The sequence below is a fragment of the Meles meles genome, chromosome X, assembly GCF_922984935.1.
Source record: "Meles meles chromosome X, mMelMel3.1 paternal haplotype, whole genome shotgun sequence".
Lineage (NCBI taxonomy): Eukaryota > Metazoa > Chordata > Mammalia > Carnivora > Mustelidae > Meles > Meles meles.
The window spans coordinates 59,171,187-59,197,204 of record NC_060087.1 but is presented as its reverse complement, the minus strand read 5'-3'; the positions used below and the strand labels follow the sequence as shown (position 1 = coordinate 59,197,204).

At 44.1% G+C, this 26,018-nt stretch overlaps 1 protein-coding gene across 2 annotated transcripts; it reads right to left on the bottom strand.

Annotated features, from left to right (window-relative positions):
* Positions 1–470: 470 nt before the first annotated feature.
* IGBP1 (immunoglobulin binding protein 1) lies at positions 471–26,018 on the bottom strand. Of its 2 annotated transcripts, none has more exons than XM_045996077.1 (6): positions 25,322–26,018; positions 24,663–24,956; positions 15,838–16,033; positions 14,168–14,247; positions 13,348–13,460; positions 471–912 (listed from the first exon to the last, which is right to left on the bottom strand). In XM_045996077.1, the coding sequence occupies exons 1-6, from the start codon at positions 25,510–25,512 to the stop codon at positions 764–766; spliced, it is 1,023 nt and encodes a 340-aa protein (XP_045852033.1). In that variant the 5' UTR covers positions 25,513–26,018; the 3' UTR covers positions 471–763. The 2 variants fall into 2 exon arrangements, with proteins under 2 accessions (XP_045852033.1, XP_045852032.1); XM_045996076.1 differs by having other exon boundaries at positions 471–915; positions 25,322–26,016.

The window sequence follows — 26,018 nt, the reverse complement described above, 5'->3', positions numbered from 1 at the left end:
GGGCAAGCAGGGCCAGGATGGTCCTCTGACAGCCCACCTGGGAGCTGGGCTACAGCCGGAGCTGCTCTTCACCCTAAGGGTTATGCCAATAGAGTCAAGGTCCCAGCTACTGCTGCACACACAAGGACAATGTTATCCGTTTCTCTCCTTTCTCCTGGCTGAGGCCCTCTAGTTAGGACCTCTGTTCGTGTTGTGGTTCATTCATTAATGGCTCGAATTCCTGAAAACAGTGCTGTGTGGCAGGGGACGTCCTGGCTTTCACACCCGTTGTAAAGCGGAGTATTGGGTCCTTGTACTCATTCCTAGGGCAGGAAGGAGGAAGCAAGCGCTGGCTCTCCTGGGCAGCTCTGATGCTGGAAAATTCACTTCCCACACCAAAGGGAAATGCTCAGGCTCTCTCCATAAGCTTCAGGGGGCCCATAGCTGACCCCCTCCCCCTCAAAAAAAAAGGACCTGATACCCAAATTTCTGCACAGGCTCATGTAACATAAGGGAATTTTATTATTTTTTTTTAAGGGAATTCATACAGCCATTGATTATACAGAGCCACTTCGCCGTACCTTTTTCTTTCCATTTCAGAAACTGGAATACACCATGATGAGGAGAATGCTGAAACAAGATTGCTGGCTCATCACCTAGGGTACAGATACACACTTAATTGTTTGACACTTTATTTTGCCTTTGTTGTACACAGCTTAAGCAGGAGCCCGGGGAGGGGAAGATGTGACCCCTGGAGTCCCCTCTTGGTCTTGTTGTGGGAGGGCTAACCCATGTTCTGTCGGTTGCCATAGCCCCTAGGATGGGTGTCCTTCCAGTCATCCCACTCTCGAGCTCTGTGGAGAGCTTGTTCATCCTCTTCATCCTCCTCCTTTTGTTCTTGATCTTCCTGTTGCTGAGTACTTCTTTTGAGCTCTGCTGCAGTGGAAAAAACAAGAAAGCAGGGGTGAGAAACTGAGGGAATGTCAGGGGCCTCTGCTCCACTCTGAACTCAGCAGCATAAAATGAGAACAAGGAAGACAGCTGCCTGCCTACCCTGGGGCCAGCGGAGTCGTGAAGAATACTTAGATTATTTAATTTATGACCTGTTAAATAATAGTTAAGAAACGATGCTCTGAATGATCTTCACAAGAAGGCCAAAACATAAAAGTTGAATTCGCAGAATGAATTCTATTTTGGGAATGATCTCTTGCCAAAAAAGGCCAAATAGCGCCACCCCCCTTGCCCCCCACATACACACACAACAAAACACACCAACTGCCCAACAGAACCCCAGCAAGCCAAAAAGACTCAAGTAAAAAATATTCAATGATTTAACGATTTGTGGTACGTCAGGAAGGAGGGACTGAGGGTGACTTTCCTCCTCCATCCAGTTCCTTTATTACAGCTGTATTTTCTGAGCCTGTGTGCATTTGTGTGTGTCAAACTGTAAATCACGGGGCAGTTGAACCTACTAGAAAAGAGTATCTGTGCTCTTTGACACTTGTTTGGAACAGGGTCTGAAGTCCAAATGGCACTTGCTGTGCAGCATACACCCCAAAAGAAATTAAACCAACTGCCACCCCCCTCATTTGAATTAATTTTGTTTTCCCTTTGTGACATAAAGGAGCATTTCCTGGCTACCCTGAGTTTGCCCATGAGAAAGAGTCTCATTACAATGATAAAAAATGAAACACATGGGGATCTGATCCCTTCCCACAGCTTAAAGCTTTGTGTTCCAAAACAAACAAGCAAACAAACAAAAACAATTCTTATTGTAAAATAAAAGATACTGGAAACCACACAAAAATATACAGAATATAACTTTTACGTTTTTTTTTTTAAGATTTTATTTATTTGACAGACAGAGATCACAAGTAGGCAGAGAGGCAGGCAGAGAGAGGGGGAAGCAGGCTCCCCGCCGAGCAGAGAGTCCAACATGGGGCTCGATCCCAGTACCCTGGGACCATGACTTGAGCTGAAGGCAGAGGCTTTAACCCACTGAGTCACCCAGGCATCCCTGCGCCAACTTTTATAGTAGTAACTTCCTGCTTAAGTTTATTACAGCTTTATGACCCAAGTGTGTGTCCCTTGACGCCAGCGATGTCCATTTGTACCTTTTTTTTTTTTTTTTAAAGATTTATTTATTTGACAGACAGAGATCACAAGTAGGCAGAGAGGCAGGCAGAGAGAGAGAGGAGGAAACAGGCTGTCCGCAGAGCAGAGAGCCCGACGCGGGGCTCGATCCCAGAACCCTGGGATCATGACCTGAGCCGAAGGCAGAGGCTTTAACCCACTGAGCCACCCAGGCGCCCCCCTCCCTTTTTTTTTTAACTCAAGGATTTTTTAGTACAGACTTGTGAAACCATAACCAAGAAAAACAATTTCCATGACCCCCCAAAGCTCCCTTGTGCCCCATACGGTTGATTCCCATTCCTTGCCTCCCCCTAGTCCCTGGCTGCCAGCAGGCTACCTTCTGTTTCTTATACACATGCCTATTCTGGAGATTAATAGGAGTATTAATGGAATCAAACAATATATGGTCTTTGCGTCTGACATCTTTAACTGAGCAGAATGTTTTTAAGGTTAGTCTTGCTCATGTACAAATATTTTGATATCTTCTTAATCTACAGGCTCCAACCCCATCCCTTTCTTTCCATGCAAGTTATCTTATTGAAGAAAGTGGAGCATTTGACTTGTAGTGTTTCCCCAGACCTGGATCTTGCTGACAGCACAGTCATGCTGCAGTCCAAAGGGGTCTTCTGTATTTCTGCAGCCTGGCAAGTGGATACAGAGGCCTGATCTAACTCAGGGTCAGTCCCTTCGGCATGACTCTCTCGGGGGCCGAATTCCCTCATCAGGTGGCGTGTAGCATCTGTGTCTCGTGTGTTGTGATGTCAGCGGCTGCTGATGCTTGATGCCTGGATTCACTGATTTTCTGGGGTTTCAAAAAGCCCATACTCCTAATTTTCACATTTCTTTTTTTATTAACTAGAATGCTTTTCCAAAGAGTGGCTTCCCCTCATCTATTACTATGTAGTTACCCAGGGGAGGTGGGGGGAGACAAGACTGACACTTGATTCTTTCACTTTATTTACCACTTGTCAAGGTAATCAGTGGGTTCCTTATCCTCTGAGTTGTTTTTAAATATAATTATGACTTATGGGTTTGATGGGTTTTAACCAACTGCAGCGATTTCCAAAAAAATACATTTAAAATAACTTTTAAATTTTAGAATAGTTTTAAATTTATAGAAAAATTGAGAAGTTAGTGTGGAGTTCCTAGCTATACCCGGCTTTTCCTATTATTAGCATCTTAGACTACTTTTTTGCTCAAGTTTTACCCAATGTCTTTTTGGTTCCAGGATCCCATCCAGAATGGGACACTCTGGTCCTCTGTCTCTTTACTCTCCTCTTGGCTGAGACAATTTCTCAGACATTCCTTGTTTTTGAGGACCTGGGCAGTCTGGATGAGTACTCACCAGGTATTCTACAGAATGTTCCTCAATTCAGGGCTGCTTGATGTTTTTCTCACAGTTAGACCTGGGGTTATGGGCTTTGGAAGAGAGTATCATAGAGGTTGGAGTGCCCTTCTCATCACATCAAATCAAGGCAACACACCATCAACATCACTTCTCACTGCTGATGTTAACCTAGATCATCGGACTAGGGCAGTGTTTGCAAGGTTCACAGCTGTGAAGTTAACTCTTCCCCCCTCCTCCCACACTGTTGTCTTTGGAAGCAAGTCACTAAACAGCCCACACTTAAGGGGTGAGGAGTTATGCTCCACGTCCTTAGGACATCAATATATACACAAATTATTTAGAATGTTCCTGTAGGCGAGCTTTGTATCTTCTCCATTTATTTCTTTGATCATTTATTTCTTTCAGTATAGACCCATGGAGATTTATCTGACTTAAAAATTTTTTTTTAAGATTTTAATTGATTGTTTGACAGAGAGACATAGTGAGAGAGGGAACACAAGAAGAGGGAGAGGGAGAGGGAGAAGCAGGCTTCCTGCCCAGCAGGGCTTGATCCCAGATCCCAGGACCCTGGGATCATGACCTGAGCTGAAGGCAGACACTTAAGACTCATCCACCCAGGCTCCCCTGAGTTTTTGTATTGTAATCCGATACTGCTATTTTCCTGCTCAAATTCTTCCAGTTTGGGCCAGCAAGAGTTCTTTTGGCCAGTCTATATCCCATTAACAGACTTAGGGCTTTTTTTTTTTTGGTTTTGGTTTTTAGGGCTTCTCTGTTTTCTAGTATTTAAAGATGCTTCGGACTCATCTTGTATACTCTCTGCCTCAGCCTAGAAGTAGCCATTTCCTTAAGGGGCCCTGGTTTTTTCTTTCTTTCTTTCTTTCTTTCTTTTTAAATTAGAGAATGATACCAGAAACCCAGATGTGGGCTCTGAATGTGCTCGTTGCTATTGACAATCAACTCTTTTTGAAGCCAAACTGTCTCTGGCCGGTGGAAACATTTTCAAATTGACTTCTAAGTCCTACTGCTACGACCCTAGTTACCTTCGAAAATTTCTTCCCTGTCTTTATAACAAGATGTTTCCAGCTCATCTTGTCTATTTCCTGCCCCAGACTTAGAACTAGCTATTTCTCTAAGACATCCTGGTTTCTTTTAATGGGAATGGTATTTCAAGACCAAAAGCTCTCTCTCTCTCTCTCTCTCTCTGTGTGTGTGTGTGTGTACCTTTCAATATAATTTCTCATGAGTTCCTATTCAGCACTACAGGTTTGTTTTATTTCTAACTTACATTTTTTTTTCATCTGTATTTGTCCACATGAAAAGTCTTACTTCTCAGAGACAGAGGATAGAATGAGCATAGCTCCTAACTGCTCAATTACCTCACATTACACACAGTGTTGGAATAGCAGTAACATTTCCACCAATATAAATACGGAGAACAGTTTTTTTCTTGCACATGCTTTCCCCAATTCTCCATTTCTTAAAACATTGTTGTACTGTATCTACATTACCTGAGCACTGAGCAGATAAACATTACACTCTGCTCTTTCCCTTTTAACCCCTTCATTTAATCTTAGTTCTACAAGTGACTAGCACCGGCCACTAGCCCTTAGGTGATATCTTTCTTATAATTTTGGTTGTCTGAAGCTCATTCTCTAGCAAATTCCTTAGGAGAGGATCATGGGAACAGTATTTCCTGAGCTCCTCTAGGTTGATAAGTGTCTGCATCCTTTATACTCAATGGTCAGTTTTACCAGGGATCATGTCCTTGGCTCACATTCCCCCCCTTGGGTATCTTAACAACATGTTACTCTGCTTTCTTCTGTCATAAAGCATTGGAGGCACAAAAGTTGGAGGGTGATCTAATTTTCTTTCCTTTATAAATCATCTGCTGTTTTTGCTGAAATGTCTGAGGCATTTTTTTCTTCTTTAAAGTCTAGTAATTTTATGACAATGTGTCTTGTGGTTGGTCTCAGGTACACGGTGTGCTTTATCAAAGTAAATATTTTTTTTCCTTTTTTTTTTAGGTTCCAGGAAAGTTTCCTTAACATTTGTTTTTAGCATTTACTCTTTTTCCTTGGTTTGATCTTGCTTTTCTTCTGTAGACAATCCTATTACCCAAAAGTCAGATCCTCTTTGCTGTCTTTAATACTTGCCACCTTTTTCTTGAGTTGTGTTTATCTCTGCTGCTTTTTTATTCAAAACATTTTCCCTTTTACCTTAGCCAGGTATTTTCTGTAATGTTTACCCATTCTTGTTTTCTTCTGGTTTGGCTTTTACTTCTGAAATGATTCTTCTTTCTCCCACATTGCCACCACTTTTCTGTGTTTTATGAATCCTGCTTTATACTCTTCTTCGTCCCTGTCTTACAGTTTTCTTAATGCCTGCCAACTAATTTTTAACAGTATGTATATTTTTAGCAGTGAACATATTACTTTGTCCAATTTTTAAAAACAGTATATATTTTAGATTTGTTGTTTTTTGAGTGTGTCCTTCTGGAATGCTTTCGATTCTCCCCTCCCTTTTTATAATAATTTTGTGTGGGATACGACCTTGATAATTCTGTGTTCCATTTTTTCACAGCCTTATTGAGACATATTTCATGTACCATAAAATTCACCCATTTCAAGTGTACAGTTCAGTGGTTTTAGTATTTTCAGAGCCGTGCAACCAGTAGCACCATCTGTTGTTCATTCTTACGTGTAATAAGTTCTCTGGAACTTTTACAAAGTATGGTTCGGGGCGGCTCTTCTGACTTCACAGAGGCTCCCCTTCTGCTGTTTTTATGTCCGTTAAAGAAATGTGATGACTCGCTTCACTGGAGTTCTTGGCTCTGGTCCTCTCGCCCGCTTTTACCTGATCCTTACCTTTCCTCCTTCTTTATGGTCCCTGATTCTATTCAATGTCCATTCCATCCTCAGCAGTTTCTCCTCAAGTGTGGGACCCTGTTCCTGGAAGCAAGATCTGGTGGGTCCTTTTTAAGAGTTTATGACAGACTGGACTTTCTCCCTCTCTTTCCAACTCTGACCACAGGTCCCTTGTACTTACCCAGTTTTTACTGGAGGGCAAAACCCCTTCCGTTTCAACTGCTGTCCTTACACTGGAGTGCCACACTGTGGAGGGAATGCCTGTTTGCTGTTTTGGAATTCTGCTGTCAGGTCTCTCAGGCGGGTCTGTCAATGGTTTCTGCTTTCTCCTACCCGATGCCTATCACTTGTTGATCTTGTGGTTATGAGGGACCTGCCCTTATCTGTTTTTATTTTGAAGTTCATGGGGATACGTTGTCACCTACTTTGTTGAAAATGCTGCCCATGAAGGGCACCTGGATAGCTCAGTCAGTTAAATGTCTGCCTTCAGCTCAGGTTCCAATCTTGGAGTCTGGGGATCAAGCCCCACATTGGGCTCCCTGCTTAGCAGGGCGTCTGCTAGTCTCTCTCCCTCTGCCCCTCCCCCTGCTTGCGTTTTCTCTCTCTCTCAAACAAATAAATAAAATCTTAAAAACAAAAGAAAAAAAGGAAATGCTGCCCATGAGTTTCTTTTTGTGTTATTACTGAAATATATATGTAGACATATATATACAACTGTAGTGCAACTCAATGAATTTCCACACCTGAACACATCTATGTCATCAGTACTCAGATCAGATGCAAAGCACTAACTCCACAGAGGTCCCCCTCAGGTCCAATTCCATTCATGATCCCCCACTAAGGGTGAACACTATACTGGCCTTTAACCAGCCTATACAAGTTTCACCTGTTTGCGTACTTTATATGAATGGACTCATACAGTCTATATTCTTTTGTGTCCGGCTTTTCTCACTCACAATCACATCTGCAAAATTCTGCTATATTTGCCACTCATTGCTAAAGAACTAGAGGGAGTTTAAGCTTACTGCTAAATAGTATTTTATTATGTGAACACACCCAGATTTCTTTACCCATTCTATGTCTCGGCATTTGAGTAGCATCCAGCTTGCTGTTCTTGTTTTCCCCAACTTCTTCAGCTAGAACCTTAGGTAATCAACTTTACCCTTTCTCTTTTTTCCTAACACAAGTGCTGAAAGTTACACATTTCCCTGTCAGCACAGCTTTAGTTGTATGCCACAAACTGTATTTTCATTGTCATTCAGTTAGAAAGATGTTCTCATCGTTTTTGTGATTTCTTTTTTGCCCCATGAGTTGTTTAGAAGTATGCTGCTTAATTTAAATATTTTGAAGACTTCCTAGGTATGTTGTTACTGATTGCTAATTCCACTGTGGTCAGAGAACATATTTAGCGTGATTTTAATCTATGAAACTTATAGAGACTGCTTTGATGGTCCAAAATAGTGTCACTCTTGGTGAATGTGCAATGTACATTGAAGAAAGGTGTATTTTTTTTTCAAAAGATTTTACTTATTTATTTTTTGACAGAGACAGAGAACACAAGTAGGCAGAGAGAGGAGGAAGCAGGCTCCCTGCTGAGCAGAGAGCCCGATGCGGGGCTCGATCCCAGGACCCTGGGATCATGACCTGAGCTGAAGGCAGAGGCTTTAACCCACTGAGCCACCCAGGCGCCCCGAAGAGGTGTATTTTGTGGTTGTCGGATATATTGTTCTATACATGTGGAACAGGTTAAGGTGGCTGCTAGTGTTGTCCAGATCATCTACGTCCTTCATGATCTTCTGTCTAGTAATTCTTTCAATTAGTGAAAGAGAAGTATGACACTCTCCAACTATGACTATGGATTTGTATGTTTCACCATTTCAGTCTGTCAATTTTTAATTCGTGTAATTTAAAAAAGCTCATTAGCCATGAACATGTTTTTCACTGTTAGTCTTCCAGATAAATTGCTCCTTTTATTGGTATGAAATACTCTTGTTTATATCCAGTAACACCTGTCTTGAAGTCTACTTTATCTGATGTTAGTATGGCTACTATAGCTCTCTTATGCTTACTGTCAGTCTGGTAGATCCTTTTTCATCTTTTCACTTTCAACCAAGCTGTGCCTTTGTAATTAAAATGCATCTCTTTTTTTTTTTTTTTTTTTTTTTACAGAGAGAGATCACAAGTAGTCAGAGGCAGGCAGAGAGAGAGGAAAGCAGGCTGCCCGCTGAGCAGAGAGCCCGATGCGGGGCTCGATCCCAGGACCCTGGGATCATGACCTGAGCCGAAGGCAGAGGCTTTAACCCACTGAGCCACCCAGGCGCCCCTAAAATGCATCTCTTGTAGACAGCATGCAGCTGAGCCTGAAATCAATCTCTGATTTCTAATTCGGAGGTTTATTCCATTTACATTTAGGATAATTACTGATATGACTGGAGTGGGATCTGCCATTCTGCTATTGGTTTTCTGTTCTGTTCTGTACATTGTTTTGTTTGTTTTTTGCCTCTCTATTCATTCTTCCTTGCTTTTCTACTTTGTCTTCTTCTTTGAATACTATTCTAGTGTCTGGATGTACCACTCTTTATCCATTCAACCTACTGAGGACTGAAGCAACCTTGGTTGCTTCTAAGTTTTGGCAATTACGAATGAAGCTACCATAACCACCTGTGTGCAGGTTTTTGTGTGGACCTCAGTTTTCAACTTATCTGGGTACACATCAAGGAGTAGGATTGCTGGATCATATGGTAAGAGTATGTTTAGTTTTGTAAGAAACAGTCTTCCAAAGTGGCTGTACCACTTGGCATCGCGATTGGCAGTGAATTGGTGTCCCTGTAGTTCCATATCCATACCAGCATTTGGTATTGTCTGTGTTTGGGATGTTGGCCATTCTTAGATGGGTCTAGTGGTATTGTTGTTTTAATTTGCAATTCCCTAATGACATGTGATGTTGAGCTTCTTTTCATATGCTTCTTTGCCCTCTGGAGATTTTCTTTGGTGAGGTATCTATTTAGGTCTTCCACCTACTTTTTAATTGAGGGTGTGTCTGTTTCCAGACTATTGAGTTTTAAGAATTCTTTATATGTTTTAGTAAGAGTCTTTTATCAGATGTGTCTTTGGTAAATATTTTCTGCCAGTCTGTGGCTTGTCTTCTTATCTTCTTGACGCATTCTTTCTTTCTTTTTTTTTTTTTAAAGATTTTATTTATTTATTTGACAGAGAGAGATCACAAGTAGGCAGAAAGGCAGGCAGGCAGAGAGAGAGAGGAGGAAGCAGGCTCCTTGCCTAGCAGAGAGCCCGATGAGGGACTTGATCCCAGGACCCTGAGATCATGACCTGAGCCGAAGGCAGAGGCTTAAACTGCTGAGCCACCCAGGTGCTCTTGATGCATTATTTCTTAAAAAGATTTTATTTACTTATTGGCGGGGGGAGTGTGAGCAGGGGAAGAAACAGAGGGAGAGGGAGCAGCCCAAGCAGAAGGCGTGAGCCCGACACAGGCCTTGATCTCATGACCCTGAAATCATGACCTGTGCTGAAATCAAGAGTTAGATGCTCAACTGACTGAACCACCCAGACACCCCTTGAAGCATTATTTTTTAAGTGGTTGCTCTAGGTAATACAATATTCCTTTTCCTAACTTTCCAGTCTACTTAGAGCTAATATTGAACCATGTGGGAGGTAGCCTCAAAGATGGACTCCAGCCATCTCAGCCTCCTGGTATTCATGCTTTTATGGAGTCCTCTCCCACACTATGTGACTATCAGAATATGGCAGAAGTCATGCTGTGTCACTTCCAATGTTAGGTTATAAATGATACGGGGGCTTCTATCCTGATCATTCTCACTCAGATCACTCTGGGTGAAGGGAAGCTCCTAGATGTGAGTGACCCCATGGGGGGACCCACAAGGGGAGGTCTCCTGCCAATAGCCACATGAATGAGCCAATGAGCTGGAAGCAGATCCTCCAGCCTCAGTCAAGCTCTCAGAATACTGCTGCCCCAGCTGACAGCTTGACTGCAACCTTAAGAGATCCTAAGCCAGAATCACCCAGCGAAGTTGATCCTGGATTTCTCAACTTCAGAAAATATGTGACAATAACATTTACTAATAATTTTAAGTTGTGACATTGTGGAGTAATTTGTTACACAGCAATAGATATTATGTACTACTTTACATAAAACGAAAGACTCTCACCAAAAATGGTTCCATCTAGTCCATCATTTTTGCTATGGCTGTCATATGTAGTACAACTACATACAGTATAATCCCCACTGGACAATAATATAATTTTTCCCTAAAGAAGTCCTATGTAGTTTGTCTCCTTCAGCCCAAGGAGCTTCCTTCAGAGTTTCTCATAATGCCAGTTTCCTGGTGAAGAATTCCTTTAGATTTATCTGAAATGTCTTAATTATGCCTTCATTTTTTTGGGTATTTTCAATGCTATAAAAGTCTGGGGTGACAGGTCTCTCCAACCCCAAAACTTATGAGATGTCATTCCACTGTCTCTGGCTCCCACTGTTTCTAATGGGAAGTCAGAAACAACTCATACCATTGTTCTTCTAAGTGTAACATGTACTTTACCCCTTGATGCTTTCAAGATTTTCTCTTTTTCTTTGGTTTTCAGCAGTTTGACTATGATGTGCCTATGTGTGGTTTTCTTGGTAATTTAACTTGCCTGGGGCTTGATTAGGTTTCTGAATTTGTAAATTTGTGTTTCACTGATTTAGGGAACATTTCAGCCATCTTTTCTTCAATTTTTTTTCTGGCCCCTTCTCGCTCACTCTCTCCTTTCCTACTGGTATTTCATCTGTACATACGATTGAATTTCTTACTTATTCCACAGGTCACAGAGGCTGTTTCACTTTTTTTCCAATTTTTTTTCTTCAGACTGCCCAACTGGTACTGATCTATCTTTGAGTTAAATGACACTGTCTTTTGTCACTGCCAAGTTGCTCATCTAATAGGCTTCCAAACTTGAGTTATTGTACTTTTCAGTTTCAGAATTTCTTGTGCACAGTTCCTACTTTGCTGCTGTTTCTTTTTCCTTGTTTCTTTTTGTGAGCATGTTTATTTTCAGTTATTACCCACCAATAAGGCAAAATAAGGCTCATGGTTTTAGTTTCTGATTCAAAGTGAACTAGGACGCAAATTTATATCTGTCAGATACAACTGATGGTCACAACTTTTTAAAGTTCAGGCTATCTTGAAAGCTTGCAACATACCAGATATTGCTGGATTCTCTAGTGACAGGGTGCCGGCAATGGCTAACACTAAGTAGAACTTGTGAAGTGTTTTAAAACAGGAGGTGTTTTCTAATTGTTGCTAAAGATTAAGAGGTTTATAAACATGCTGCATGTCCAGAAATAAGTCAAGATACTTGAAAGTCTACCCACAATGATTTAGGAATGTGTATGTTGTAATTTCAAGAGGGGTCAGTGGTCCACATGGGCTAAAATAATACTTGCCTCTGGGTAGCAGATATGTTTGTAAGTATAAAATTATATTAGATATTACCTGCTGAGATTTTTTTTCATTCTTTACAAGCACAATTTCCCCTCTGCCCTTGATCGTGCAAATATGCTGCTTTAAAGTCCTTATCTGCTAAAGTCCTCATCTGCATCATCTAGGATTGGTCTCCACTGACTGCCTTTTCTCTTGAGTGTAAATCACATTTTCCTATTTCTCCTTCCTCCATATACATTGTGGTTTAGGATTACATCCCAGACCTTGTGAATGGTATGTTGTAGAGACTCTGAATTCTATTTTGTTCCTTTAAAGAGTACTGATTTTTCATTTTAGCAGGCAGTTAATTTGTCTAGAACCAAAAATTCTAAATTCTCTTTCCTCTGCATCGGGCAGCAGCTGAATCCTCCCATCAGTTATGTCAGCCCTATCTAGGAAGCTTGCCTGGGCATGCACAGCTTAGGTGTCAGCCTCAGATTTAGGCGAGGTGCATATAGAGAATAGGGCTCCTCCTCTGTGGTCCTCCCCTTTATGGGACATCATCTCCTTTCTCTCATTTCTTAACCAGTAAGACTGTACATTCCTATCCAAGTTTCACCTACCCGCATGTCACCACAACTGCAGACTGCCAATGGGTGAGAAGCTATAAAAAACAGGAAACCCTTCCAAATGACCACTCTTCTCTTCTCTGTGCTGTAGTGGAAACAGCCCTGGAATTGTGAATTTTAGGACCCAAATTCAAATCCTACTCTGGCCACTTTCTAGCTATGCTGACTTTGTGTAGTCAGTTCTCAGACACCATTTCCTCATCCTAATATGGGGATAAGAGCGTCTGCCTCACAGGGTTGTTAGGAGGATCAAATGAAATAATATACAAGATAAGGGAACAGAGGCTCGGAGGGGCTAGGTGATGTCCTATCTATTAAGCGTCAGGAATAATAGGTTACCCCAGGTCTGTCCATGCTTTTTCTAATACACCACATTGCTTCCATCTTTATAATGGCCACCCTCTCCACCCTTCCCATCCGACGATGCATCCAAGTATGTACCATGCATGACCTAATTATCAAGTTGGGCACCAAAAATACTGTTAAGTCAAAGACCCTGCCCTCAAGAAATTCCAACCACGCCTTCTCCTTTCTTCTAAGTGTTGACTGCCCTCCCGCCTGTGTCTGCTCTTGGGCATTCTCTAGCTCCTCTGGGTGGTCGTTTTAACTTCTTCAGTTTGTAGTTGTTGTCTGTGGGAGGGATTGGCCTCGATACAACCTACTCCGCCATTACCAGAAGTGGAACTGCCATCCATGGCACTTTTGCTTTTGCTATATAGCTGCTTAGTCTGATTGTAATGCCAGGACATCTGAAAGGATTCCAAAATCATGCAGCCACTGTCCCCATACTCCCAGAATCGCCTACTACTTAATTCCATAATAGATTAAACAAAAAATACTGCCTAGCATCTTTGTCCAGATTACTTCTGCTCCTAAAGGGTAACAACACTTGGTCTGAATTTAATTGCTAGGGAGCAAGGAACCAAAAGTGTAACTACTTTCTTCCTACCCCGTCGTACCTGGTGGTGTCTTGGCTATGCCCTGATCTGGTAATGCTCCGTATTTCCGATGCTGATTGTACCAGTCATTCACCGTCATAGATGCCAGACTTGGATAACCAGCTCCAAATACTCTGCAAGAATCACATTACATTTAGAAAACCAAACAGAAACAGCACTATTCAAAAGCCTCTTCTCTTTAGTGACCAAACCTGTGTCTGTTTCATCCTTGCTCCCCTGTCCAGCTATCTTCTGAGGAGCTGTGTAAACTCCTGTGAAGATACGTAAAAACAGACATCCAGGAAGGTGCATTAAAGTCAAGGGCTTTCATGAGAAGATAAATAGCTCAGGATCATCGCCCAGAAAACAAACCTAGGGGCCTATGTCCCACAGAGTGGCGATGACAATGTGGAAGGGGTATTTATAGTTGGTGGGTCTAAAAGGTACACAGGAGACTTTCCTGCCACCATGTGGAAAAGCATCTCCAGAGCTCAGAATTAAATCCTTAATAGGCAAATATGTCCTTTTGAGAACTGCAGCTGAAGGCAATAATGGGAAACAAGTGAAGTCTGCAATTCTCCATGAGATTCCTTTCCTCCTTCTGATTTATTTATTTTTGTCGGTTTCCTTTTGGGCCTACTCTTAAGCTTGAGTTTGTGAGGGAAAGGTCTGATGAAGAGAGACATATATATTCAAGCTACATCCATCTGATGAAAGAACAGCCACCACAGGTGAGCACATGGCCTTTCCACAGTGCCCATTCTATCCGTTACTCATGCACCCAATGGAATCACAAAATCAGGGGGCCTACAAAGGCAACCCACTTTTCAGTACTACCTACTTGGCTTGGGCCACATTCCGTGTGAGAACGAAGGGTTTCATTGGAGGCCTGTCCTGACGAGCTGAATGAGAAGTTGATGCCTGGAAAGGAAATTAAGTGATTAAAAGTGCATTTCTGCCACTCTGCCTACCCTGCTATGCAGGCTCTTAGGTCTTCTGGCGCTTAAAAAGCCCTGGAGTCCAACTCTGCCCACTCCCTATTTCTCGGTCTCTCAGAGACGGCAGCGGAATACTAATGGCGGAGGCTGCTCAGCTCTCCTGAGGAGCCCGGAGGACCAGGCTGAATGAAGAGGAAGAAAAAGCTCTCCCAGAAATCACCTCACCAAAATTAAAAAAAAGATTCCCTGGCTTTACAATCTCCCCTCCAAAGGAGGAGATTCCAAAGGCTTTTTCCGTGGTCCCCCTAAATCCCTCAAGCTGAACCTGAAGTCCCTTTCCTCAGCCTGGCCTTTAGTGCTAAAGATGAATCATGGAGACCCTTCTTCTGAAACCCCCTTCCGATGTCACTATGCAATTAACTGTCAAGAACCCCTAGGTTTTTAGAAGAGGGTGTTCCCAAAGGCAAGGGGGAACAAATGCGTTGTTAGTTTTCATACAGTGGCATACAGAAATGTTTGAAGGAACCTGGGCTCTCCAGCGGCATATGGAAACAAAGTCTGGTCAAAAGAAAGGTGTCCGCCTGGGTCTAGGTTCATCACTTCCAGAGCCAATCCCAATACCAAATAAGAGCACATTCAACAACGATGATGGACAGGGAAAGGGAGGACACAGAAGAGTCCAGCCTCAAAACGCCTGAAAGCCATTCACCTCGAAATGCTCTGGGGCCTTATGGCCTCAGAATACGGTTTATGCTTTGATCCTTTACCAGGAGGAACGAGGTTGATGTTACCCAGAGGTCTAAGCTCCTGGGCTAATGAGTACAAGTCAAATTAGGAAGAGGTTTCTCTGAGGACTTAAATCAATGCCTGTGGCAAGCTGATGAATTCAACTCAACCCATGTTGGGATCCTGAGCCAAAAAGGAAGTGGGAGCAGGGCCTAATCTCTTGAAGCAGTGGCTCCAAAACAGGGTGACGATTTTCAAAGACAGCCAAAGCTGTGTCGCAGTGGGTTTTTATCAGTATACCCAACACTTTGTGCATGGAGAAGTCCTTCTGTGTCTCTTACCTGGGGGGTTTAAGGGTGTGAGAGTGTATCACCATGTAAGGTTAAATTCGGATTCCTCCCCCAACCTAAATATATTCCCGATCGTTCCTTTTATTTTCCTCTTTCTAGTCTTTTCTCTCCCTCCTCCGGTGTCACTTTTCCTCTCCCCTCCCATCCTGTTCCTCGTCTTCTTTGGTTATTACAGTCAAGCACAGATTTTAAAAGCCAACCTTCCCTATGCATTCCTTCAGTGGTCAGGACTTCCCAGAGCCCAAACCAACTTGGGTCACAAAATTACACGTGGCTATTAGCAAGTCACAGGTAAGGAAGCACTGGGGAATACCACCATAAGCTGGAGAGAAGGCTACCCTAGTCGACCTTCAGCCTTTCTCCACTAAGCTTAAAAGGGACAGTGATTTTATGGAGACTTCAAACTTAAAAGGATTTTAATTCGATCGCTTGCCTGTTGAACATTCCAATCTACTGACAGCAGCTCTTTTAGCTGTATAGGCGGTGAGCAGGCTTACCTCTGGTGAGGAGTCTTTTTCTCTCAGGATCTTCATCTCCTGGTCAATGCTCTCAATCTCTTCTAAGCTGATACCAATCCACCTTCGAAGGTGAAGGAGGTAATACTCACGAACACGCTCATCATCTGCTTGACCAGTTTCCACAGCAGATTTCAGCGCAGACAACCTATGCTCCACTTCCTTCTTCTGCCTGTATCTGTTCCACAGAAAAGCATTGCCCATGAACTTCAAAATAAAGATGTATTCCTTCAATGAAGGCCACAGTAAGAGTTTCCCTTTGCCAAGTGACCAGGCAGTAAATATGCCGGTTTCCACTTGGGCAAAAATAGATTCAATACCCTAGAACTTGCCACCAAGGCTTCAAGTCCTCAAGACTGCCAGGGCAAGGAAGGGATCAGCAGGGCCAAATACCTCCCAAAGCCAGAAAAATACAAAAGTAACCTGATCAGCGCAACTCCCCCCACCCCATCATCTTTAGAGATCTTTAGCGTCCCTCGGTAATTTCATTACTCTACCCTTACTAAGTTGGATACTTAGTATCAACATCCATTGGGGGAACTGCCACTTCAAAGAGTCACAGAATCTTGGGGGTTGTTTACCTGCCACTGATGCAGGAATTCCTTGGGAAAGAGCCTAAAGAAAGTGGTCATCTCTTCATCTCTTCTGGGAAAAACAATCTTAGGTCTTCTGGCTCATCCTTTTACTAAGGAAATCATATTGTGTGATATGGAAACAGTCTCTTGTATTGTATTTTTCTCAAGGACAAGTGCTATGCTAAGTGCTTTTATTTATAGGATCACATTAAATTAAGCTTTACACCCAACATGGGGCTTGAACCTACCACTCTGAGATCAAGAGTCATATGCTCTACTACTGACCAAGCCAGCCAGGTGCCCCTGCCTTGTCCTAATATAATTGAAAGACTCACAACAATCCTGCCTTGCCTTTTCCAGGAGGCATTCATTCACTTGAAAAGTATTTACTAAGTACCTACCATGTGACCGGCACTGTGCTCAGTGCAGACAAGGAAGTCCTTGCTCTCCTCAAGCTCTCATTCTAGGGGAAGCTGACAAGAAGGGATGATGGGTCAGGTGGTGATAAGTGCCACGAAGAAGCAAAAGGCAAGGTAGAGTGGACAGAATGATGGCACAAAAGGAAAAGTGCTATTGCATACAAGTCGATCAGGAGGAGGCGACATTGGAGCAAAGACTTCAATCAGAAAGCAAGCCACGCCAATATATGAAAGAGGCTTCTCTGGGCTGGGGGTGGGGTAGGAAGTGTGATGGTCTCAGAGTGCGAAAGAGCTTGGTTTGTAGTGTCTGAGAACTAGAAAGTAGGCTAGTGTGGCTGGCATGGAGCGAAGAAGAATGACAGCAAATGAGAGAAGAGGGATAGCCATGGCTACAATTTCTAGAACCCTGTAGGCTGCTGTAAGACCCTCAGTATCAAATACCATGATATTTTGAGACAGGAAAGCCACTGGAGGCTTTTGAAGAGAATTCATGACACGAATACAGTGACATGAAAACTTTTTTTATATGGGCCACTCTGGCTGTGGTGCGGAGTGTGGCCTGTGGGGGAGGGGAAGCAAGGAGGGAAGTGGAGAAATCAACTAAGGGGATGCTGCTACCATCTAGATGAGAGATAGTCATTTGAGATAGGGAGGTGGTGAGATGTGGATGTATTTAAAATGTAAAACAGATGTACTGGATGTTAAGGGCTTGAGGGAGAAAGAGAAAGAGAGAGAGAGAGAGGGAGAGGGAGAGAGAGAGAAGTCGAGGAAAAATTCCACGATTTCCAAGAGAAGTCTTTCGAAATAGCCATGACTGGAACCCCATTCTGGATCTCTAGAATCAATGTCCCTCTGCAGGTGTTCACCCCGATCCCGAGGTCCACAGACAGAGTCTGAATTCCCTGAAATATGCAGAAGTCTATTTTTTTGGGACCTGGGAGAGGTCTACAGTTGTTTTTTTTTGTTTTTGTTTTTTGTTTTCTTTTTTTTTTTTTTTGAGGTCTATAGTTTTTATCAGATTATCAAGATCCATGACCTGCGAAAAGTCAAGAACCACTGCTCTGGAGCCGTTCTTTATTATATAAACCTCTTAGGCTCTTCTGATCCTTTTACCAACAAGTGGAACAGTTTATGTGATGTTACAAATAACCGTCCCAGCGCCAGCATCAGTAGCCTCTGAGAGAAACGCCACAAAGGGAAACTCCTAGTTCACGAATGCTATTACAGGTATCACTTGAGAACATTTAATTCTAGTCCCACTCCTACCTCTACCCTCTTTCCTGGATGCACCTACAGCAGGAAAAAAAAAAAACAACAAACCTACCGGGGCCTCAGAATGTATATAATCCACGGTAGTTTCTGGGTCAGTCTACTGGTCCTTTAGGATAAGGTTCTTGTGCTTCCTTTTCCCATTCTCTGCATACTTGCAGTCTAACCTTGCTCACAGGGTGCTTCTTCATGTCCTCGCTCCTGTGACTTCACTCTGGTCATCTTTGAAACTATAGTTCCTCCATTCCTGCTTTTTTTAGGCCGGTGTTTTATTTTTTTTTAAACCTTTTGGTTTTAGCCAAAGAACTCTTTCTTCTTATGAGATCTTATCTGGAACTCCAATAAGTAATAAACAGATAAAAATCCACCTTAGTTAAAGCAAGAGGAGAGCTCCCAACATTGCCCCTACCCCGGCACTGGGGTGGATTCTTCCGAGCTCCGAGGAACAGACTGAAAACCACTGCCCTAGGCCCTTCATCACTGTTTTAGATTTCCCATGGCGAGCCATTACATAGAAACACTCCCTACCATCTTAGAATCCCCAAGGCCTGTCACCCATCTGACTCTGGACAACGGTCCCCATTTCCTTGTTCTGTTCTCAGGCTGCTGCAGAGAGCTAACGAAGGACAAATTTGAGTCAAATGAGTCAACAACATATTCAAATGATTAAACTTCAGCCGAATGGTCACTCGTGCTCAGCTGTCCTTCTGTTCATCTTTTGTGGATTCCACACCCCCATCACACTCACCAGATGGCCAAATGATACAGAATTCAGTGTCCCTCTTTCCCTTACAATCTCTGTAATTTCACCTTTCCTCAGCTTTAAGTAGGAGCTAACCCTGTCTTCACCAGGGCAAGGTCTTTACCACTCCACTTTTGCTATCGATCCTGTCCCTACCCACATCTCCCCAGGGTTCACTTTGTTAATCATCCTGTCAACAGCAGTTACAACTTTTCACTCTACCGGGGCCTTTTCCCCTATCTTAGAGAACACCTTCCCTCAAGGCATGTTCTATCCTTTCCAAGGACCACTTTTCTCTTTTCCGTGCTGTATTGCAGAGAACTGGGAATTTGAAGACCTGAGTTTAAATCTTAGCCCGAACACTTTCAAGGTGTGTTAAGTTTGGACAAGTAAATTCTTATAACCCACTTCCTTAGCTCTAAAATGGAGATGAGACGATCCACTTCCTGGGGTTAAGAGGATCAGATGGAACAATACACATAAAGTCCTTCATAAGTGGTGACAGGATACAGGTACTGTCAGGGGATGGGAAAAAGGACGCCAGGAGGGGCGAGGTGATGCCCCATCTGTTAAGTGGAAGAAACTGGACTGGCTGCACCAGGTCCATCTGACTCCAAAGTCTAGGCTTTATGTGCAACACCACATTGCTTCCATTTTTCTGATGAGCACCCTATCTGATCCTCCCATGCTACTTCACATACCTACTATGATCCACTGACTGGGTTGGGTCCCCAAGGACAATGATATATTAGGATACTAAAGATGCAGTGAGTCCAGGTCTCTGACCTTTAGGAGTTTCCAGTTGAGAGAATGACCAACTAAGTGCTACAGTATCTGGGAGGGGGCTTGAGAGGAGAAGTTTCAAAGAGTACGAGTCATTTGCTCTCTCTCTTCCCCAGGCTTCTGTAAGCCCCCTGCTGAGTCTCTGACCTTTGATTGCTCTTTCCTGCCTCTTTCTCCTCCCTTAACTTGCCCAATTTTTATCCTTGGCTTTTTTTCCTTGCTACGTGTTCTCCCTCAGTTATCCATGCCCCCCAAAGCTCCTGAAGTTTTAGCACCAGCTACCAGTCCCCTAAGTTTCAGTTACATGTCCATCTGTCGATAGACACGTACCCGGCTGTCACTTCAGAATCTCAGTTCAGTGAGAATACCAGACTCATGGCTCGCCCAGCTTCTACTCCTCTGTTTCCGGCACAGCTAATCAACCAGACTTACACTCTCAGAGATGGCAATCAGAATAGAGAGGACATGTGAAGAAACGGGTTTTGAGAGAGGATATACCACTTGGGTGTTTTGTGCAGGATGGCCTCAGTGCATAAAGTTGTGGCGTTGGGGAGGAGGAGGACTTAACTGAAAATAAAAAGGATCTCAATAATGCGGTTTCTAATCCTATCAATGCTTCTTGCCCAAGTAATACCTCTGACAGCTGTCACTTCACTTTTATCACTTTTACCAGCTGAAGTGCTATTATAATGTGATAATTTGTCTTTCTGCCACTCTCTTCCCTTTCGGGATTCTGTACACATCACTTCCTTCTGCAGATCTCTGATCAGAGTACTCCCAGCTTCTTCTAAACTAGTCTGGTGTGCACACCCTGTACGTACCTCAAATTACTCTGCTGGGGCCTCTGCTCTTGTTACTCCTCCTGCTTGTCAACAGTAAGTGCTGCCTGAGCACCTCCTATGTTTGGGGCCCTGCGCTAGGCACACCACTGCAATGGAGAGGCCACTCGTGCCCTCAAGGAGTATACATTCCAGTAGAGGAGAAAGACAAAGCCCAGGAAGACAGAAAAACAAAGGGCATTTCATGCAAAAAGAACATTTACAAAGACTGTAGAAGGAAGGAGTTGGGTCTGTGCAAAGGATCAGAGGGAAGGCGACTGCAGCTAGAATCCAGTCAACAAGGCAAGACCGAAGAGAAGCAGGTGCCAGACTGGGCAGGGCCTTGGAGTTAGTGGGATGGCTCTTCCAGGTGACATGCTAGGGGCCTGCACTGAGATGTGACCACGGAGATCTCAAGAAACAGGATGTAAGACTCATTCTATAACTAGAACCAGCAGGCTTTGCTGGTGGACCGGAGCTGGAGAGTCAGAAGGGAGGAACTGAGGCTAACTCCTAGCTGCTGGTTTAAACATCTGGGTGAATGGCGGTGCCACTCACTGAGATGGTGAAGCCCTAGGTGTGGGGGCACTCTGGGGATTAAAAAGCCAAGGGTTCAGCTGAGGCCATGTTAAGTTTGAGATGTCTGTGAAACATCCATGTAGGGTGTTGGAAGTATGAGGCTGAGGGTCAGGCAAGGTCTGGGCTGGTGATACAGGTGGGAGCCATTAGCATCAAGAGAACACTATTATTTTGTCTTGCAGACATTTTTAAATAATGTTCAAAGACCAAGCTTTCTAGGCAAAGAAATGCAAATAAAGACAATGAGATACTTTTTTTGGTAACCCAATTGGATTTTCTAAGTGTTAACATCTAGGCCAATGCAGTGGGATGTATTCTAAAGCCCTGTTATTGTGGGAAGCAATGTTGCTACTCTCAAGAGTCTTCAAGTACTCAAACCCTTTGATCTAGTCACTGGTCCTAGAAATCTATCCTAAGGAAACAGTGACAGATGCACTTAAAGATGTCTGTTCCCAAGGCTACTTAGAAGAATGAAAACAAACAAAAACAAATCTGAAACCCAGAACCTATAAATGGTCTAAGTATTTGACAATAAAAGATTAGTTTGAACGATAATGGTACAACTATGGGATGGAATATCAGGTAACCATTAAATATCATGGTTTCAATGGGATGCCTGGGTGGCTCAGTTGGTTAAGCGGCTGCCTTCGGCTCAGGTCATGACCCCAGCATCCTGGGACCGAGTCCCACATCGGGCTCCATGCTCGGCGGGGAGCCTGCTTCTCTCTCTGTCTCTGCCTGCCACTCTGCCTGTGCTCACTCTCGCTCTCTCTCTCTCTCTCTAATAAAATCTTTAAAAAAAAAATCATGGTTTCAAAAGACATGGAGAAATGTTCACAATGTTAGGTTTGAGAAGGATAAAAAACTATATATACAGTATTATTCCAAATTTATTACCTAAAATAACTATATATCTGGAAGGAAATACATCAGGAAGTTAACAAAGATCATCTCTGCATGCTGGAATTGAGACCTTTTTAATTAAAAAAATACGGGTATTCAAACTTTCTACAATGAGTATTACTACATTTACATTCAGGAAAATCTGTACTTTCTGTTTTTAAGCACAATTCAAGGCTCATCTCAAATGCATTATATGCTGAAACCTTGTCCTCATCCCTCCAACCAGATGTGCTCACTCCCTGGTCTTTCTCTACAGCCCTGTATCCCTGTGGCACTTACAGTCCTGTTTCTGGGTGTACCATAATTATCTGGGTACCAAACTCACTGTTTAAACCACCTGTTACCTGCCAACGGGCCACCCCCATCTTCTGACAAAAGATGGGATGCTGAATTCTGCATCCTATCCTATCAGTCTGTCCCAGTTCCTCCAAAATTACTCACTGCTGCAAACCCTGAACCGTACTTCATTATTCCTTCATAGGTCATACGACCTGAAATTCCATGATTATTTATTAGCGCATTGTCTGACTCCTCCACCAAAATAAAAGCTTGATGAGGGCATGGATTTCATCTGATTCTCCATGACTTAGAACAGTTCCTGGCCCACTAGAAATGCTCAAAACATATCTGCCAAGTGAATGGATCAAGTATCAGCTCTATAGTCTTTAGCCCAGACCTCTCCTCTGAGCTACACACTACCAGATACCTCTACTTGGATGACTCCTACACACCTTAAATGCAACACAGCTCAGTACTGAATTCCTATGCTCTCCCACCCCGATTTGTTCTTCCTCCTCTATTCTCCATCTTAGTGAGTTCCACAAGCCATGCACCTATGACAGAAACATGGACCTCTTCCTTGTTGCCTCCCCCTCTATGCCACTTCCCAGAACTAACGGATTGCCAGGTATTCTGCAGCTTCAATCCTTCTAAATAAATATATCCTCCTCATCTCTTCTGCCATTGCCGTAGTGAGGCCTTGTCACGTGTGACCTAACTCTGTCCCACTGCTTCCTAACCGCTGCCTGTGTGTACTGCTCAAAATGCAAAGACGGCCATTCAACTCTTTAAAAATCCCCAAAACCATCGTCAGGTAGGATAAAAATCCCCAAAACCAAAAGCCTCCAGTGGATCCCAGTCATGAACCAAAGTTTAGGTTCTTCAGTATGGCCTGCTAGTAGGTGACACTCACAGAGTATTAACTATGTGCCAGATGCTGTGCTGTTTTCTGGGCTCTATCTTAGTTACATTGCTTGATCCTACAAGACGGGGCCCTTGTGACTTGCACATGATTTCACCCGTGAGGAATTCTGAGGCTCAGACGGGCTAGATAAGTTGCCCAAAGTCCGGTGGCTTATAAGTAAAGCTGGGTCTCAGACCCAGGCATCTGACTCCACAACCTGTACTCAGCTACACAGACAGAACAACAGCTGACTTTGAGTACTCACTGCACCTGCCATGGTGCTAAGGGCTTTTTATGTATTTCTCTTTTAAGCTTCCAAACTACTTTAGGAAGAAAGACCTATTATCATTATCATCCGATTTTATAGCTCGGAAAATGAAGGCCACCAAGAGATGAAGCACCCTACCCAATGTTAGAACTGATCAAACGGTGGAACTGGGATTCAGATCCCTTCTCAAGTTCTTAGCAACAGGGCTGTTCCTTCACCTTCCTCGCATCCCAAGCTCTCCTTGGTCTGGACCCCACAATATTCTTCAGCATCCTTCCTTCTTCTTCTCCACAACCCCACTTCATGTTCTAGCATCATCTGATGGCTTACTGTTGTTCTCCACCCACACATCCCCACCCCAGCACTGCGTTTTTTAATGCCCAGTGGCTTTATTAACTTCTGCTGGCTAATACCCTCCTTTTCTCTTCCTCTAGGTAATATTCTTACCCATCCTTAAACAACTCATCACAGGAGTCACCTCTGCTAGGGAGGCTTCTCTCTGCTGCTCCCTCTTTGGTTTTCCTCCTGTCTGCTCTCACAGTACTTGTGCATTTCTCTATCACATTATTTTATACTGCTACTTTGCTTCAATACCTCTTCAGACTATATAGTCCTGCAAGGTGGAGACCTCCACCCATACTCATCCGAATACCCGCACTCACTTTATATCTCCAGTGCCTAGAGTAGCTCCTAGACACTGTGAGCACTCATTAAATTTTTTTTTAGACTGAGAGTAAGCGGGCACCTGGGTGGCTCAGTGGGTTAAGCCTCTGCCTTCGGCTCAGGTCATGTTCTCAGGGTCCTGGGATCAAGTCCCACATTGGGCTCTCTGCTCAGCAGGGAGCCTGGTTCCCTGCCACCCCCCGCCTGCCTCTCTGTTTACTTGTGATCTCTGTCAAAAAATAAATAAATCTAAAAAAAAAAAAAGACTGAGAGTAAGCAACATGTTCAAGGGCACATGAGGAAGCTGTGCTAGGACTTAGATTAGTTCAGGGTGTTACACACCTGATCCATTACTCTGTTTGAACAGAGCTTCTCACTCAGTGGATTGTAGATGGATTATAACTACAAGCCCTTCAGAGATATCTACCCCACTCATGGCAGGGGCTGGTGGTTAGGTATGACCATCTCATAAAAAGCAGAGGCCTAATGCTCAGTAGAAACCAAATGAGAGACACCACTGTTCCCCTCCCCGCCCACCAAAACATGCACCCCCTCCCCCACAGCAGGGCCAATGGGCAGTGCTCAGAGCATAGCTGTTGACCCACCTCTCTATTTTAGCCTGTCTCTGCGATGCCATAGCAGCGAGGCTAGGATAGGCCATGGAGGAACTAGCAGTGCCATTATCAGTTGAGTTGTTCTTGGTTTTGGGCAGCTCAAACTCTGCCACATGATAGTACTGGCACTGAATTAAGTAGTTTAAAAAGTGTTCTCGAGCCCACTGCAAATGATCTAGACGCTTGCTGGGGTTGACTTGTTTCATGGTGAGTGCTCCTTGAAATGCTGGCACCATCAAGTACTTCAGGTCGGTGGAAGCAATTTCTTCCAAATCTTCGTTTCGGCTGGAAAGAGCAAAGAGGAGGCTGTGAAGCCTGGACGGCCATTCACACTGTGGCCCTTGCTTCCCGGGGGGACAGGAGGGCTGCGGTGGGTGTGTGGAGGGAGAAGGCAGGGGGAGTGAAAGTGGCTGACCGCTCACACCCAACGCCTGTGCAAACAGCCAACACTAGGGAGCAGAGTCGTGGGGTATCAACTGTCTCGAAGACAGGTGGAGAATGTAAACAATGTACATCAGATCACGAAGGGAGATAGGAATAAAAGGTTCCCGGGCCTTTTTAAAGGGTCTCCTCCACCCCGGCTACATGGCTCCACCCTTGGTAACCATTATTACCTCCATTCTCAACCGTTATTACCCTGTCCCCCACACCTGAACAAGTCGAGCTGCGATAACATTTCGGAAGCCTTCTTAAGGAGGTCTAGTCCCTTGAACACCTTTTCCTGGATCACTCGCGAACCGGTGGGTTCAGTCGCTACTTCCACTTCGTCTAGAAGCTGCTTGCTGGTTTCGAACAGCTCGGGGAGCCGCGGCAGCAGCAGCTCGTCTTCGGCTGTTGCCATCTTGGGGGAGGGAGGAACGCGAAAGACTTCACGTCCGGGGTCAAAGGGAAACTTGGCAAAGAAGAACTCTGCGAGCGGGCACGAAACCGGAAGGAGCGCCTCATTGGTCCAGTCGCTCCATTGTTACCAAAGCGTCAGAGAGGACTTCCGGAAGCCGCTGGTCGCCGACCCTGGCAACCGTTTCCATAAACTCATCTTTGCGGGCTGCTGCCTATCGCAAGTTGCACGCATCTGCTAAAAGCAAGCAAGCAAGCAAGCACAGCCTTACGTGCTGTTTTACGGGTCGCTCCTCGTCGCCGACGCCGGCCTGGGAAGTTCCGCGGGCTCTCAGCTTAGTCCCCCGGCGGAACGAAGTTGAATTCAGAGCGGGAGCGGGCGCGCTGCGGGAGCCGGCCCGGTGCGCGTCTTACCTCCCGAGGCGCTCCCTCGGTGGAGGGGTCGGGGCAGCCAGCATCCCCAACCACCAGGCCGCGCCCCGGGGTTCGGTCATCGCCGCGCGCGAGTGC